Source organism: Brienomyrus brachyistius, chromosome 8, assembly GCF_023856365.1.
Source record: "Brienomyrus brachyistius isolate T26 chromosome 8, BBRACH_0.4, whole genome shotgun sequence".
In the NCBI taxonomy this organism is placed as follows: Eukaryota; Metazoa; Chordata; class Actinopteri; order Osteoglossiformes; family Mormyridae; genus Brienomyrus; species Brienomyrus brachyistius.
Window position 1 is genome coordinate 24759375 of NC_064540.1, and position 17769 is coordinate 24777143.

Below are 17769 nucleotides of genomic sequence, written 5' to 3' on the forward strand. Positions count from 1 at the left end.
TTCCTGATCTTTGACTTGGTGCGTGTTCTGCCCAGGGCCTGCAGAACAGATGAAGAACTGGATTCCCAAATGTTATTTCAGTCATTAGGCTGGAGCATCACTGGGTTCACAGATGATTAGCTTCAAAGGGCTCATCTGAGGCCGGAATCACTTGCTCCATTACAACTCCATGTTTAAACTTTGCTTAGCCGGAGCCGAGTTCTCTGTGTACATTTCCATGTTTTTTTTTCTCTTTGCGTGTTTGTGTAATTTTATCAGTTTGCCTTATTCTGTATTGCCTTATTCTACATGAACTTGGTTAGGCTACACTGGTCAGTCGCAGCACTGTTAGACAGAGAATGTGGGTCACGGTCAAGGTTGACCTTATTGTTTGAGTTTAGATTAGACTCTGTCAAATCAGATCAAAAACCCTTTTATTCTCCCTAAAAGTTATTATTTCTGTGTTTAGTCTTTCTTTATGTTATTTATATAATTTTTGTTGTGGAATATGTTTCCTGTTGGGCCAGTACGTTCTGCCCAATCTAATCAATGTTGAAGGACACTATTTGATTGCTTTCAACTGCTGTGAAAGTTGCTATGGGTTCCAGGCTCTGTTTTTGGGATTAATCAGATGTCAGGGACAATGTCTTCACTTATTAAACAAGTTTGGAATACGTTGCAAGGTCCTTGCTTTTCTGGTTTTTGAAATCAAGGACCACAGTTGATTTTATTCTGCCCAGAAGGGTTGTTACGGTGTTGTAAGTTGAAAAATGTGCACATGTGCTGGTCTGGCAGCAATCACAGCGAGAGACTGTGTAAAGCCAGCTATGAAATTTCAGGGTGTGATTTCTGTTGGGCATTCTGAAGAATGTCTTTAGGTACACAGAGAGGTCTCGAAAGTTTGCACAGATATACGAAAATATTTGCCGTGTTCAGCCCATTGGACCTTTTTCACAATCTGGGACAAATCACATTACTCCTGTTTGTCAAAAAAAAGTTCAATCTTGAAAGTGCTACAGTGCAATTGCTTGTCTCTATGTTTTGTGCTGTTGATCCCGCCTGCCCACCCTGATTGTTTAAATTGCATGGCTGAAATCATTCAATCAACTGAACACACTTACAGAATCACTGTTTATTTTGGTTTAGCTCAAACAGAGATGGAGTGCTGTAGTCCAAAAATAGCCAAAGTTACAAAAATATATCTCCTTATTTTTTATTTTTAATTCACAAAATGAATTTCGATCCGTCACAATCACATAATAATTAAAGAATGCAAACTGGAATTGGTGCATTTGTGCTTTTTATTTATAAAAAGAACTTAGATTAGCCGAAACTTAGATTAGATTAATTAAGTCTTTACTTAGTAAATATCAGAACAAATAAAACAAAGCAAATAACTAGCAATTCCCCAAGCAACACATTCTGTTTAACATAAATCGTTTGATTAATTTTGCCAGAAGTTTGGTCATGGCTAATTAAATAAGACCGTAGTTGGAACACAATCTGATTGGGAAACACTGGCTTGTATGTTGGACATTTTTAACAGCTGGCTTATTAATTGTCTTTATGAGGCAACAGTGCGAAACACTCCAACCCAGATATATTGTAAATGTGTATGAAACGTAACAAATGAATTTGGCATCTTATAGCACATGTCACTTGTAGGTCTTGTGCAGTGCCTATGTAACAATGCTATTAGACTAATGAAAATGTTTCTCTGCAGGCTTGCATAAGGCAAACAAACAACCAGCCCCTTATCTGGTCCATGGTGCCAAAATCATTAATGGAGCCTTCAGGTCATGGACTAAGAAACAGGTAGGTCTGAAATGGGTACTTGTTTTAGCAGTTAAGTTATAGACTGAATAATTCAATTAGTAACACTTTACTTCATCGGGCACAAGTAACTGTTACTACTAAAGTACTTATCACGAGCAAATATAGTAACTGCATGGATTACATGAACGGTTATGATTAATGATGAATGAACATGGCATCAATACGCAAATAAAGTTAGTTTCTGGTTAATTAATACATTAAGTACGATGGTATTGCTATATTATTTGTGCCACCTCAAGTAGTGTTACCTTTCAGTTTAAGTGAAATCAAATGTTTCTTTGAATTTAATTTTAATGTTTAATTTATTTGTTATGGCAAAAATACATCACGCTCTGTAGATGAATGGCTCCTTTTGCTTGTTTTTGTTTTCTTTGCTATAGGCTCTGCTAGAACATGAAGATGAACTTCCAGAAAACATGAAGCCAGCACAACTCATTAAAGACCTTGCCAAAGAAATCAGGATTTCAGAGGTAGCTCTTTGTTCCTTTGGAGATGGTGTATCCCTAGATGTCAGACATCCTGGGAAAGGAGCTGATCTGAAAAAAAAACCAACACAAGAAGTTCTAGTTGTTCCCGTGGTGGGCATTTTAAAAATAGTTTTCTATTTTTTTGTGTGGCACCATGCATTCCTATACATAAGTGATTCCCAATCCGATCCTCAAGAACCCACAGACGGTCCATGTTTTTGTTCCCTCCAGTCTGTCTGGAAGGGAGCAAAAATTTGGACTGCCTGGCAGAGAGCTTAGAGGGAGCAAAAACTTGGACTGGCTGGGGGTCTCAAAGGACCGGATTGGGAAACATTGTTAATACATTAAAGCAGATGCTGAGATACCATTTTCCCTTCGTCCTTGTTTGCGCTGGTTTAGCAGTTGCATGTTTTGCTGTATTAGCCGTAAGCATCAAAGTCTGATTGAATTAAACAAAAGTACATGTAACTAAACTCTAAAATCACCTCCTCACGATCACGTGGGTAATTTAACCTGGTGGAGCGGCCCCATCTTTCCCAGAATGCAACAAAAGCCATCAAGACAGAACCTGGTGCCAAGATGGCGGCCGAGGATCCCCTCCCTCCACCTGCACCGGAGCCGGAGGAGCCTGTTTCCCCGACGCCCGCTCCCACGCCCCCCCAAGAAAAGCCTTCCCGAAAGAAAACTCCCAGGCCTCCTAAGCCGCCCAGACCCCCTAAACTCCCAAAGACCCCGAAAGCTCCAAAGACTCCAAAAATAAAGGATGGAGGAAAGAAGAAGGTGAAAAAGGAGAAAGAAGGTGTCATTCCGCCAAAGGCCTGCGGCCTGGCTTCTCTTGAGTCCCACGCTAAGGATACGCTGACCAAGACCGACCAGCCGAAAAAAGGGAAAGTGAGTGCTCTCTGGCGTTTTCATAGTGGCGTGTAACTCCAAAACGAATCCATTAGTCACAATAGTTGTGCCATATGAGTCATACTGCTAAAAGTCAAGTGTGGCCTCAACAGTCTGCACGCTGTCGGGTTTAATCACATGTTTTCCAAAAGCTTCACTTGCATTTTATCCATTTGCAAAGGGCCTCAATGCTTTGAGTAGTTACTAGCCAATAAAAGTGTCACGTTGTCCCTTCTACTTCATGAACAGGCTGCCAAGAATGCTTTAAGTGCTTCGGAGAAAGAGGCAAATAAGCAGAATGACGTGGAGAAGTTTGAAATTCGAGAACAGAACAAAAACAAACCTGAAGCGAAGTGGAAATATAAGGTGAGCTGAAGGCGTTGGATATGGAATGACAGAGTTTGGTGTTGTTGGTATGTATTGGAAATTTGTCATATTATGGGCGCTGATTAACTATTATAGGGATCTGTGCCCATGTCTGGAAGGTTGTGGGTTTGAATCCTAAGGCCAGCAATCGCTATTAGACCCTTGAGTTGCAAAGTTGGGCCCTTAACCCTAATTACTCCAGGGGCCCTGGATGTTGGCTGTCCCTGCACTCTGACTCCAGGTTTCTGTATTTGTACATGGGCTGGAACAAAAGTGTCTGCATATTTAAATATATGTATATTTTGTCACTTACAAAAAACAATTCATTATGCTGTGACCTGGCATGTTGAAGTGTCATTGTGAAGTTTAACCTAATCAGATTGTGCTGTAAATAATTACGATCAAAGCAAGCTCCCAGACCAGGGGCCTGTATTATGAAGCAGGATTTCTTGCTTAGCCAGATTTAAGGTAGTCTGGGCTGAATGTAAGTGAAAGATGATAAAGTCCATTTAAACTGGGGTACCTTAAATCGGACAAGCTATCGGCCAAGCAAGAAATCCGGCTTCATGATACAGGCCCCAGTTCTGTGACTTTTTTGTTTTTAACCTGCCTGAGGTCTGTCATGGCTGCAGGGCAAACATTACGCGCCCGGAGTTAACCTAATGACACCGTGTCATATTAATGGCATTTTAGCTAAGTATTTACATATGCCCCAAAGTAACAAAAAACATTGATTGGTCATTATTTCCGAATAATATGGAATTGCTTTTGTAGGAAGGCTTAATTCTGGAGAACGGAAGACATTAGAGGGATTTTGTTTCATGGAAAATTATATGCCAAACAGTTCTGGAATGTTTGTAGTGACTCCAAGTATCTTAGTCCAAGTACTCCTTAGCAGGCCCTCAAACGTTTGCAGATGGAGCTGAATCCCTGTCAGACGTCCAGGGAGGTCATCACAGACAAGATCTTTGAAATCTTTCACTCTTGATCACACACAAACTGGTAAAGGTTCATAGTCAGGGCAAATACTTGCTTGTGGAAGGATACAAAGCGTTTATCTTAAATATGAAATACAGAGATGTGATACATGGACTTTACGAAATACACACGTGTGACAAGCTGACTTTTAAAAAGTACTAATTACTTGATCTGCGTAAAACAGGAAGTGATTATCAGCAAACCTGTTCTTATTGCCTCTCTTCCTCTGTCTTATGATAAGGATAATTATTAGCATTTGTTTGTAATAAAATGCATACTTTTTCTTTTTTTACAGAATAGTAAACCGGATTCCTTGTTGAAAATGGAAGAGGAACACAAATTTGAAAAGTCATTGCTATCAGGAAACAAAGAGAAGTTTGCATTTTCGTTTTCCCATAAAAAGTCGCTAGGGTTTGTACGCTGCTCCTTCTGTTCAGTTCAACTTCCAGCCATTATGTTTTGATATATGCGAATGTATTTAACTGAACTATGATATAAGCAAAAAAAAAAAAACCAGCATGCTAGAAATCGAAATGCTCCATGTACATTTCAGTATTTTTGGGATATTTTCACAGCTGCTTATGGGATATTCTCAGACTGGTTTTAATGACGTCACTATAACTAGCTATTTATATACTTAGTCTTCTGATGTGTGATCTCGGTTTAACGTATTGTAAACCTTAACCCTGATAGGTTATCAGCATTTATTAGTAGTATGTGTTATTGCAGTTTGAGCAGTTTCCTAAAAAGTAGATGAACCAGATGGGCTCCACAGATGATACCCGTGTGTGGGGGACTGCATGCAACTTTCTTTAGGGCGATTGCTAGTTGTTAAAATGTCCTCAAAGTGAAAGAATGCTCTGGGTCCCGGCCTTTTTGGGACCCATATGTGGTAGAGCTTTATTTCACTTTGATTCGCCTCTGATTGTAGCTCAAAAGGACCGAAGCCCCAAGCTCACACATGCCTATTCGGATCATTACAAAACATCAAGGAAGATAAACCCAAAGTGGTGAGAGATGAGTATGAGTACGTTTCTGACGAAGGGGAGCTGAAGATCGACGAGTTCCCCATTAGGAGGAAAAAGAATGCAGTAAAGCGAGACTTATCTTGTGAGTACTCTGACGGATTCACTCTGCTCATTGATGTCTAGGTGTTCCTCCCTTATTTTAAGAAGCATTCATGGTCGAATTCCCTGAATTTCAAACGTTTCTCTTTGTAGAATTTAAAAATGTTTTGCTGCTTAATGTTCTTTCTCCTACGCAAATCTATACTGACACTTGATTTTTTTTTTTTTTTGTTTGCAGTTTTGTCGAGTATTAAGGAACCCATACAACAGGCAAAAAAAACAAAGCTGCACCCAACAGCTCCCAGGGTACGTAAACATTGTGATTCCCTGTGCAACTGACAAACGGACTGGAAATGAATTCCTGCAAATATAAGCAAGCAGTAATTGAACATTCATGGTTCTTTAGTTGGGCTCTTTGCTTTTCTATAATAGGCTCTGTAGTGGTGTGTTTAAGGTAGCCACACAGAAAATGCTACAGATATAGCTTTTTCAGGCAAGGTAATGCGCTCTTCAGTCTGAAGGCTTCTTAGTGATTTATTCATGTCGATTCTGTGCTAGTTAATACTTCAGTCATGTTTGATGTCCATCAGAACCCTATGTCAGGGCAACAGGTTTACTATTACAAAGGGAACAAAGGGAGCGATGATCAGAATTTACCCAAGGACAGCCACAACTGATTTAAGGAAATAGCTGTGGCAAATTCAACTCCACTGGGAAATGGCTTAGAGCCAGATGCTCACATGGTCGCTGAGTGGAAGCTTATGAGAAGCTACAGCAATTTAATCTACTTTTTTTTTCAGCTGAGCTCGTATCTGAGATTGATGACATTAGTGGTCAAATAAGGCAGTGTACTGTGTTAAATATGTTAAATTACGTATGGTTAAGCTACTGCGTAATACCGGTACCAATAGCTTTTCTGGCACAGATAAGTCTATAAAAGATTTAATATATGAATTGCAATTGGAAAAAACAATAATACAGATTGCAAGTGTATTCAAGACATTTGATTTATGACCAGAAGTGTACGCAAGTATATTTAGCTTGACCAGTAGTTTTAGCATACTCAATTGATACCGTTGAATTTATTTGCTATCCCTTGCTATTGTGTAGTATCGCGTGTTTTTGTTTGAAAACAGAAGTCTGACTCATCAGATGAAGAGTCACTTCACATAGACACAGAGACTAAGCCAGAGGTCAAAGGTCGGAACTCAAAGGTCAAGAAAGAGAGTGGGAGTGCAGCAGGGATCCTTGATCTGTTACAAGCCAGCAAGCAAGTAGGCGGAATCGACTACAATGCTAACAGGTACTACAGTACTCATCTTACTCATTTCCGTAACAGTGTAATGATCAATTTTCTTTGTTTTCTTTTACATGGCAAAGCATAAACTGAAGTGAACTGTCAGTGTTTTGTTTGACGGCAGTTGCATTAACAAAAATATATTATACTATTAAGCCTGATCATTGAACTGGTTACATTTCAAAAAGAAACTGTGCACCATGTCAACAAGGTTTAAAGGTTTGTAACTGACCTGTCTTAGCCTTTACAAATTAATCATCTCAGTAGCATCAGGGGTTGTTTTAAGGCCGGAATAACATTATATAAGTATATCTGTGGTCAGCTTTTCACATTGAATTCAAAATATCCTTTAAATGTAACCATCCCTCCATCCATCTATCTTCCATAAACCCCTTATCCTGATCAGTGGTGTAATTGTATTGTGTCTATAAATTAGTAATATTTCTATGTAGTATTGACCAAGTATGTCAGACTTGAGTATTTTTCCTTCCTGGAGGGAATGTTTTTTTGTTTTTGTTTTTATTCAGTTCACTTAAGGATGCCTTTAATATTTGAATGGATGATCAATGAGGTTGTATTGTGATATAATGATTGTGTCACTGTGTTTGCGTGGAACAGGTGATGGAATGAAAGCCAGCATATCATCAGCCTTTGAGGAAATGAAATTAACCTCCTTTGTCTGGGAGCATAAAGTAACAGTCAGTCCAAAATGCAATTTAAAACCTTAATTTGTTGTTAAATTAGAAGCTTGCAAGAATGGCTCGCAACATAACTTAGTCTGACATTTATAAACTTGTTTTATAATCGGATTAGAGACTAAAAAAAATCACTGGTCATAATGCCTATAAACTATAAACATTGTTTTGAAAGCGGAAATACTGCATTAACTGACATAATGTATATCTATGGCAGTTAATGTATAGTCAGCGTTTGTACGGTTTTGCTGCACAACTTAAAGCTCTGCTGGCAGTCTGATTGTTTTTCCCCCATTTGTTGCTTTGTTCAGTTTTTGATGGTCCATTTGAGATGCGCTGAAAGCTGCAAATGAACGAAAACCAGAAGAAAACATTAGCAAAATATGTTAATTTCTCAGTGATTGTTTTCTCTGCTTTTAAACCCGACAGATTACGGCAGTATCGTGGGGAGGGAACAACTCCAGTCAATTACGATCCACTTTAAACAGGCATTTTCCTCTTTGTTGCCATTCGCTGGGTAATGAATGAGGCAGTAATCTTGATTTTTGTGGTCACTCTTGCAGGATTCTTAAAGTAACAGGCAGATTTTACCATCTGCGTGTTATTACATCAAAATAAATTCATTTATCTCAATTAATTTTATTTAACATATCTGTCTTGTACGCGCTGTTAATACACGGTTCCCTCATGTATTGTAATATTCAAAAAGAAAAGCAATTAAGAGGCATTTTAAAAAAGCACATATCCAAAACAAAAATAATCAAGTATATATGCATTTAATTGCATACCAAGTGGACTAAATACTTTACAGAATAAACAATATAGCTATACAGGTAATAATTCGACAAGCTAGTTATTTTTATATTTTTGAATTGCTGTGCACTGCAGGTAAGTTTGGATAGATTGATGTAAAATTGCCTATTATTTGTGACTCTGACCTGAGCTGAACTGAAATACAGAGTAAAGTTCAGAGCACAATAATGACCAGCATACGACATTTTACTTTGTAGGTTTCCTCCAGGCAGACTGGATACGTCTTTGCTCTCTCCAGTTCTGGCCAGTGTAAGACCTGAGCTGCTCTCACTCCCACTACCGCGCTGGCCCGCAGTAATGTGTGTGTGTTGTGTATTTCTTATTGACGTACTTACAGTCAGCCACCTGCATCCCCCAGCACACAGGAGGCCATCCAGGGCATGTTGTCCATGGCCAACCTGCCGACCTCAGTCCCCTGCCTGCAACAGTCGTGGAGCAACAACCAATCAAAGAGCAACTCGGTCCCGTCGGGAAAGAAGTCGAGCGGGGGCAGCGGCAATAACAAGCGACCGGCCAAGCGTCCTTCAAAGAAGAACCAGAAGAATGCCTCCATGGACAGCATGGAGATGTTTGATGATGACCAGGACCACCTAGACGCCTGCTTCAAGGACTCTGATTACGGTAGGGAAACGACCTGACCGCCTGCTGCTCCTGAAATATGTACGAATTACTCGGAACACTCCGGAGCCCATAGTAGCATGTTTATATTGATAACCTTGGTACTCTGTCAAGGTTCTGCATAGCTGTGATTATTATTTAAAGGGGAAATTTAAATGCGGTTTCACATTTCAAGTAACACATTTTATCTATCCCTGAAAGATATTAATGTATTTATTTTTTTTTTAAAAAAGCACCGTGCAAACATTCCTAAAACTAAAAAGTGCCAGAACATTTTGTTTATCAGTTTTCATCTAGTTTCTCATTTTTGCTGGAAAGTGGTTAGAATTGATTAACTGCATTAAAATGAAAGGTAATTGAAAATCCCATAAATGAAAGCAAAGTGATTGTGCGTGTTTTTGTCTCACGATGCATTCCATCCTCGGAGTGTTCATTACTACAACATTAACTGGATAAGCGTTTATTGAAGATTGATGTTTGCATGGATAAAAAGAATCTTGCCTTTCTGTGGGACGGAATGTTTGTTTTCTTTTTTGTTTATGAAAATGTGCAGGACGTTCATATTGGGGGTTGTTAGACTGCAGTGTTTGTATTTATGTTTTGTAAGTCCTCTCCAATCACTGCCCCTCTCATTAACTCTCTTTTCAGAGACTTTAGTGTCTTTCCAACATGCCTCTCCCTTTCAGAAACCAACATTTTTTCCCTTTGTGAGGCCTGTCCAAGAACAGCAAAAGTGACCCTCTGCTTGTTAATATTTCATTAGCACAAGTGTAAGAATGTTGTTTCAAATGCTTTTTGATCTGATTTACTAATCAGTCATCAGAGGCAAAAACGTTCCCATTTTAAAATCACACCACGGCAACATTTTTATTGAATTACAAAAGCATTCTATGCCTTGATTTTTTTGTAAACAGGTCATTTTTAATCTTGATAATTTAATTATAGGAAAGAACGTGCACTTAAACGATTTTGTTGAAGTGGCCTTGGTGTATTCAGCGTGGACAGGGTGGGGTTAGGGTGCAGCATCTGTCCTGCAGATGGGCCACAGCCCCCCCCCGCCCCCCCCCCCTTCACTATACAAACACCACCTCCTCCCATTTTAATCAGCGGAAACCAAATACGGATGACAGGCCTATTTTCTTCCAATACCAGCGAGCCATAGGGGAAAGAAAGACACACACACACACACACACACACACACGTCACATTTATTTATATGTGTGTGTATGTGTGTTAGTTCTTTGGTCAGGACATAATTTCATACATGTTATGTTATAGTTTTGATGTCTTTATAATTATTCAAAGATGTAGAGAATAGTAAACCTTTGTATGGGTAGGTGTGTCCCATCTTTTGACCAGTGCTTAGTGTATGTGTGTATGTAAGTGTGTACAATATATATATGTGCACACGCATGCACGCACACACACACACACACACAACCCAAAAGCAGCACTCTCTTTGTATTGATCTTGTTAACTCACACAGCCTGTCAGTGCTTGTTGAAATTAATTGAGGAGGAGCTTTTTATAAAACAGTACATGAGGGAGAGGGCATCGGGGGCCACTGATGTCCTGGGGTGAGGAAGTCAGGTGACGAGGGCTTTTGTTGGCTCACCTGTGCTGCATTAGCGGTCATATAAAAGCGGCTTCTGGTTTTTCTCCATGCTTTCACACGCTCAGACCCTGGGGCCCGATCCTGCAGGTTGCTGGGATCCCCGCTTTGATTCGGAGCCTCGGTTCCCCTAAGAAACGTCTCTTTTTCATTACTCCCTGCACTTCCGTTTATCTGACACCCCAATAAAATCCCGACTCCGTTGTCCCATCTCCATGTCTCCTGGGTATTTTTGCTGGAACAGATCTTGCTACATTACTTTTAAAATGTGCAATTTTTTGTTAATTAGCATTTCTAGGAGCACAAATATCATGTTCATTCCTAGAATCTTAGACAATAGGAAAAGTTCGCTGTGATCTAAAAAGTCCCGTGATGCCGACTCCTCCATACAGCGAGCCTCGACGACCTTGTCCTTCTGCTCTCTTTCAGTTTACCCATCCCTGGAATCAGAGGAAGATCACCCTATTTTCAAATCCAGGTCCAAGAAGAGGAAGAGCTCCGACGACACTCCTTACAGCCCGACCGGTACGCCGATGAGATCATTTACACTCACATTTATTTGTTTAGCAGAGCCTTTCATCCGACGCGACGTGCAGTTGAGAAAGCAGAGCCAGCCAGATGATGAAATGCGTTGAAGCAAATCGAATGGAGTCTCAAAGCCAATCACGTTAAGGGACCCAGGAGTATGCCGTGAAGTTACTTTGATCGTTTTATTTTTTTTATTATTGCCGTAGCTCGGGTGGGCCCTTCAGTGCCCCGGCAGGAGCGGCCGGCCCGGGAGGGAGCGCGAGTGGCTTCCATAGAAACAGGGCTGGCAGCTGCGGCAGCCAAACTGTCCCATCAGGTTAGTGTTCCGTCCTCCATCTGTCAGGGCTCTCCTGTTGACAAGGAACCGAGGTGAACGCTACAGTCCCGTCTGGCTTCCGTTTCTTCGACCGAGAGGGTCCTCGTGGACCTAGAGTCTCGAGGAACTGGGGGCAAGGAGACGGAGCCTCATTTTGGTGTTTCCCGTCGGCCTCCACAGGAGCAGCAGAAGATCAAGAAGAAGAAGAAGAGCTGTAAGAAGGCCAAACCATCGCTCGAGGAGTCCAGCAAAGTCTCCCAGAACAGCAGCTCCCCGGAACCCAATGTGGACTCGCAGGACAGCAGTTTGGCGGACCACGAGTACACCAGCGGGGCGGGCAAGGCCTCGGGGGGCTCGCAGCCGATGGCTCCGGGGGTCTTTCTCACGCAGAGGCGACCTTCCACTTCATCGCAGAACAACGCCACAGCAAAGGCGGAGCACGGCTTGACAGCGGAGGCCAAAGGTCAGTGTGTGACCACGGGGGGGTGACGCGTGGCTCGGACTGAAGCACCGCGTTCAGGACTTGTGAGCCAATGGTGAAGGGAAGCAAAGGCTGAGCTGTCGCTCTTTTCCCCTTTAATAGCTGGGATTTCATTTTAGTCGGGCTGTAATAATCAGTTTCTCTCAGGCCAAGTTACTTTTCAGTTACAGTGTCATGTTTACATTTCATTTTTGCTCCAGAGGAAAATAAATCGATTACACTTTACTTGAAGCTGTCATCTGTAATGCATTATAGATACCTTCATAATGCATTATAATAGTCGGTATAAGAATTAAAATATTACAGAATCTTCTATTGACAGTCATAAGGCATAATAGTGTTAATTATAATACTTTATAAGCTCAAATGAAGCTCTCTTCTATAATGCATTATAGATGCCTTCATAATGCATTATAATGGTTGTTATAAGAATTAAGGATACTTTGTACTACATTATAAAGGTATCTATAGGGCATTATAGATGAGAGCTTCGTAAAGCATTCATAATACATAATAAACATGGCTATAATGGGTTGTGCCTTTTTAAAAATATTTATAGCCATATATGCTTTATGGATGCATTATAATGTGTTATGAATGTTCATGGACTCTTACAGACAAGGGACTCGCAGAAGGTGTTACCAATAAATCCTTTTCATTTCATTGAAATGCATGCCATAAGTTAAATCAGAAACATTTTCACGGTTGCACAAATATTTGAACAGCATGATTTAGCTGGTTACAGTGAGTAATAGAAAGATGTTACCCAGCAGCTTTGGAATCTCAAAACTTAACCGTGGCTTTTGTTTTCTTCGCAGCCAAACGGCTAAAGAAAGGCATGGCGACAGCCAAACAGAGACTGGGAAAGATTTTAAAGATCCACAGGAACGGGAAGCTCCTTCTGTGAGGGACAGTGTCAGACTGGCACCCACTGATGATGTCACGGGCCCCCGCCGAGCCCTCACTCTGCCCGAAGTCCTCCTCGCTCATCATGCACAAAGGCGGCGAACGTGGGCAGTAAGACCGCTTATAACATTTCTCCGTTTCTAAGAAGAGCGCGACTCAAATAGGTTTTTGCCTCGACTTAATACTTTATAACTTTCAGATATTAAAAGTGTACAGAATATCCGCTATAAATATTTTTTAAGAAATGTGTGTCATTTTACTACAGCTGTCTATCAGGGGTTGCTAAAAAACAGAGAAGACAGAAAAGCATTACAGTCATTCCAAGTCATAGAAAGTATCCCTTGCATGGAATTAATTGCATGTATGCACATTTTTGTAGGGGGTGGGGGCACTCGCATACACGTGATGTGTACAGTTCATTATTCCAAAATGGATGTGGCTTGTCCTGCAGGTGCTGTTTCAGGCTGTACAGATCAGCACAGTAATGTGTCTCACAGTGTTTACCACAGGAAAAATACTACAAAACCTCTCACCTCAGATCATCAGACTATCTCCCTCATGCCGCTGCTTATTTTTTTTAAGTTTTTGGCATTAGATTAGTGTTTGCAGAGCATTAACAGTGATGTTATTTATTGAACCGATTAATAGAATTATTATGGACCAACAAATGGCACTTAGAGACAATACTGAAGCACTAAAATCAAAACCCAAATAGATGTTTTCAATAAAAAAGTGCACAATAAAGTACAAGATGTTTATAAAGCAGTCTGAACGCTCAGTGATGACATCTGTGTGTACTTCGGTGGAAGGTGGTCTCGAATGCACGCCTCCACCCTGTTTACGTTGCTGTGCAACGTCAGTAATTCTGTTTTTATGTACTCTAATAAGACTATTTCTAAGATGAAACTGCAATAGTTTAAGGTGCTTAGAACTGAACACACCTCCCAGTCTTCTGGACAATTCCTTCACTTGTTCCTTATTATCCTAATCGCCATGGATGCTCCCTTTTGCCCAAAATAATGAGTTGTGGCAGATCCACCTAAAAACAGTCACAGCTCATGCCTAACACTCTGCATGCCGTTCATCTTGGAGAGAAGTGCAGCCGTTGGCTCTTAAGGCCGCGATAAACACATTAACGTGCATTTTATATTACTTTATTTCTCAAGGTGTGGGGTAGTGGGCAACACTGTCACCTCACATCTCCAGGGTTGGGGGTTTGAATACCCCCCCCCCCCCCACACACACACACACACACACACACACACATACACTACGCTTAGTGCGTGTTTAGTTTGCATGTTCTGTCTCTTTGTAGTTCCTCTGGGTACACCGGTTTGCTCCCACAGTCCAGTGACACGCACTTAAGCTAATTGGTGTCTCCAAATTGCCCGTATTGTGTGCGCGCAGGTCTGTGCCCTTCGATGGACTGGCATCGCGTACAGACTATGCCCCAGATTTGTGCCCCAAGCTACCTGGTTTGGTCTCCCTGTCCAGAATAAGTAGGTAGAAGAAGGGTGGGTGGATGGATGGATTTTTGTTTCACTATATGAGATAAAGTACACGCACGTTGGTAAAATCTCAGTCTTTCTGAGACGTTGCTGAGATACAACCTAGTGAATAATTTTGTGCAGTTTTGAAATGTTGCTGCAGTATTTGGTAAGACAGAAAATTAAAATTATTCCATTTATTCTCCAAGAAAGACAGTTAATCTGAATTACTAAATACCAGCCCTTCATTTACTAATTTTTATAAAACAATTACAGGAGGTAATACCACATCTGATATTTCTGTGTGTAGATTTACTGGGATATGAAGTTTGGAAAATAAATGGGGAAATGTTTAGTATTCTCCTTCAGCGTAATATTCTCCCACATGGGAAATGATGTGATTATCAAACGTTTACTCTTGTTACCACTGCGTTCAAATTTACATTTGCACATTTCAGAAAGGTCACAGAGGGATAGTTAAAAACTGAACACTAAGTTAATGGGACTTACAGCCCAAATAACAAGCCTCATCCATCTCGGGTCTGTTTTTATGGCTTCACAGGGATACTTTCTTACTCAAATTTGTTTCACAGGCAGCACCATCAACTAGATAGAAATATGCATTTATATTGTATGTAGAATGTAGCTTGTATATAGCTTTTTAAATGACTACTTTTTGTATCAGTTTTCTTTTTTTTAACACTTAATTTTACATTTCTACTAGTTTTTGCTAATTATACGTATATATATAAAATATTAAATATATATATATATATAAATATAAGATAGCCTTTACTTTTTCATTTTACCAGAGACAGTGTAGGACATTTTATTTTGTTGTTTTATTTTTAAAGAGTTTATTAGACCGAGGTGTTGCCTGGAAAACAAAGACAAATAAACGGTTTATGTCATATGACCTTACACAACATGAAGCTAGTCGTGCTGAAACAATTGAGTTCATGCGGGAGGAATGTTTGAGGACATGCAGAAAGTCGCCGATTTCGAAAGGAGAGCCTCCAGTCCATAACCAGCCACTTGTTCTCCTACCCTGATGGAATTCGAGATTATTTTACTAGCACCTTGTGAAGTGTTTTCTGTGTCTGTGATGTAATTTATAAATGTTTGTAGTCTTTTATATTTGTACATTTCTCAAGAGCTTGGATTTTAAATATTTTATCAGCCTGTGAAATTCTTGTTTAAGGAATCTAGGTGTCAGTAAGTAAGCAGATGCCTGCGGCCTCATTGACTTTTCAAGAATTAGAGCAATTTTAGGAACGAAAATTATATGTTTATTTTTATTATTATTATTATTATTATTTTATTATCATTATTTTTTGATTATTGCAACTATCAATTATTTTTAGCGGGAAATCCGTATGACAAGTAATATTGTTATTACTATGATTATAATTATTGTCATTATTTCTACTACTATTATTACTACTACTTTTACTACTACCAAGCAACTACTATGTGGTATTACTCTGCCATCATGCCTTTGATTTTATTTTGGTAATACAGTATGTATGTTTGACATGGTTTTAACAAGATTTACAAGGTGATACTCCATTGTAGTGGTATATTTACCTGTGTAAATCTTGAGTTCACTCCACAGAATTGTTTAAAATATAGTCCAGATCAAACTTTGTCAAGTTTTTATTTGTATAAAAATTGTGAGTCGCTTTGTGGTTTATTTTTCTATGTACAGCTCATTAAACACAGGCACCGGGGCACTGTCACATGCTGATTGTAGTTGTCTTCCCTGGTGAAAAGATGCCTCCAGTTTCTGGCCTCTGAACTCTTGCCAAACTAGTATCTGTAAGTGAGTTCGCCTTCGGAGAGCCTGACCCCCCCTCCATAACTAAGGGGAGTAGCCAGCGTAGTGTTGTTGGTGTTATTTAATGAATGTGGTCATTAGTCCTGTACAACTTTTAATATATGACTACAGAACTGTATTTTGAAAGTGTATTTTCATCCTAAAAAGCATTTACACATGAATTCATCTGAAAGAAATGCAGAAGTTGCTTGACTGTGACCGTCTTACGTGCTTCACCTGATCTTCTCACGCTTAAAATCTGGATGTCTACCAGTAACTGCTGGCGTTAGTTATCTGAAGGAGTCCATCTTGAACAAGCTTTGTTCAGAACCTCTTTGCCCAGACTGAGCATCAGCATATTTGATGGAGCTGAATGAGTCAAAGTCAAACGAGTCAATGCTGTTAAGTAGATTCAGATATGATTGTAACTGATGCCATTAAGCTCACACACTAAGCCACATATATACATATTATGTGTTTCATTCACAGAGGCATTTCCTGAGATATTACAGATTTGCAGTTACCGGTGTCCTACAGACCAACCTTACATTTCTAGTCAGAACAAACAGTGCAAAACATGACTGGCGTCCTGTAGAAAACATCGAGCTGCACGTGAAAACGGTCCTGTGAGGAAACACGGGAACCTGTGACGATCGCCACTCCGAGACAGGACGCAGTAGACGGCGCGAGGTTCACGCCAGTCCGGGTCTGGTGCTGTTCGTCATACCAGAAGAGCTTCTCTCGGTTGCAATGTTTTATGGAGATGGATGCTGCCATTTTAGACAAGCTTCCAAATGGTAACTGTACACCCTTTAAAGTGAGGGAAGGCTGTTGAACGTGAGCGCAGAGCGCAAACATAACCATCCTTCAGCTCCTCAAACCACCTCTTTGCCATGGATTTCACCACATTAAAACCTTATTAATAACTGCATCATAAGCATGCAGTTTAATGCTCCGAATGCCGACGTGCCACACTGTCATGGAAACGGTAGCGAAACGCACTTCCCTGTGAAATCAGCCAAGCCTTTTAAAGTTTCAAACAAGCAAGCGGCAGAGAAATGGACCTCACCTACCTGTGAGTGTGACAGAATTAGCGGCGTTAACTGCCAGTATTGACTAGGAGCAGAGAAGGGAGATCAATACCCGGCCTGGTGTCGTGTCGCCCGCTGCTAAATTTGTGATAGAGAGAGGACACTTCTCCAGGGTCCTAACGTGTCAAAATATCAACAGTGCCGTGTAAAATTCCCATACAGGACTGGGTATTGCAAAAGCCTGCCATCAGTACATAACGCTTGGAAGCGGGAAAGGAGGCCAATGGAGATTAAATGAAGAAAGGTGTCTAGAAATTAAAATTGATTGCCATTGTTAACACACAGCAGCAAAATGTGTCCTCTGCATTTAACCCATATGTGACGTAGCAGTGCACAGCACGGATTCAGATCAGCCACCTTCCTATCATAAGCCTGCATTAGGCCGCTACCACCCCATTAGTGAACTACAGACTCCTGGATAAATGGTCATATGTATCGTTCTTCAAATTTACGAACTTTGTGCATTTTACAGGCGTCTCTGAAATGCCCGTGAGATATGAATTTGGACTCATACAATGCAAGATT

At 40.4% G+C, this 17769-nt stretch overlaps 1 protein-coding gene across 2 annotated transcripts in view; it reads left to right on the plus strand.

Moving 5' to 3' along the window:
• Positions 1–16076, plus strand: part of phf2 (PHD finger protein 2) — a 28150-nt gene extending 12074 nt beyond the window's left edge. Inside the window, exons 10-22 of one of the 2 annotated variants that reach the window (XM_049022238.1) lie at positions 1703–1794; positions 2196–2285; positions 2823–3173; positions 3423–3539; positions 4813–4928; positions 5449–5627; positions 5823–5890; positions 6721–6887; positions 8727–9010; positions 11049–11144; positions 11354–11463; positions 11644–11926; positions 12763–16076. In XM_049022238.1, coding sequence (XP_048878195.1) covers positions 1703–1794; positions 2196–2285; positions 2823–3173; positions 3423–3539; positions 4813–4928; positions 5449–5627; positions 5823–5890; positions 6721–6887; positions 8727–9010; positions 11049–11144; positions 11354–11463; positions 11644–11926; positions 12763–12851 — 2042 coding nt within the window. In that variant the 3' untranslated portion in view covers positions 12852–16076. The remainder of the gene's footprint in view (positions 1–1702; positions 1795–2195; positions 2286–2822; positions 3174–3422; positions 3540–4812; positions 4929–5448; positions 5628–5822; positions 5891–6720; positions 6888–8726; positions 9011–11048; positions 11145–11353; positions 11464–11643; positions 11927–12762) is intronic. The other variant, XM_049022239.1, reaches the window with a different exon arrangement.
• The last annotated feature ends 1693 nt before the right edge of the window (positions 16077–17769 follow it).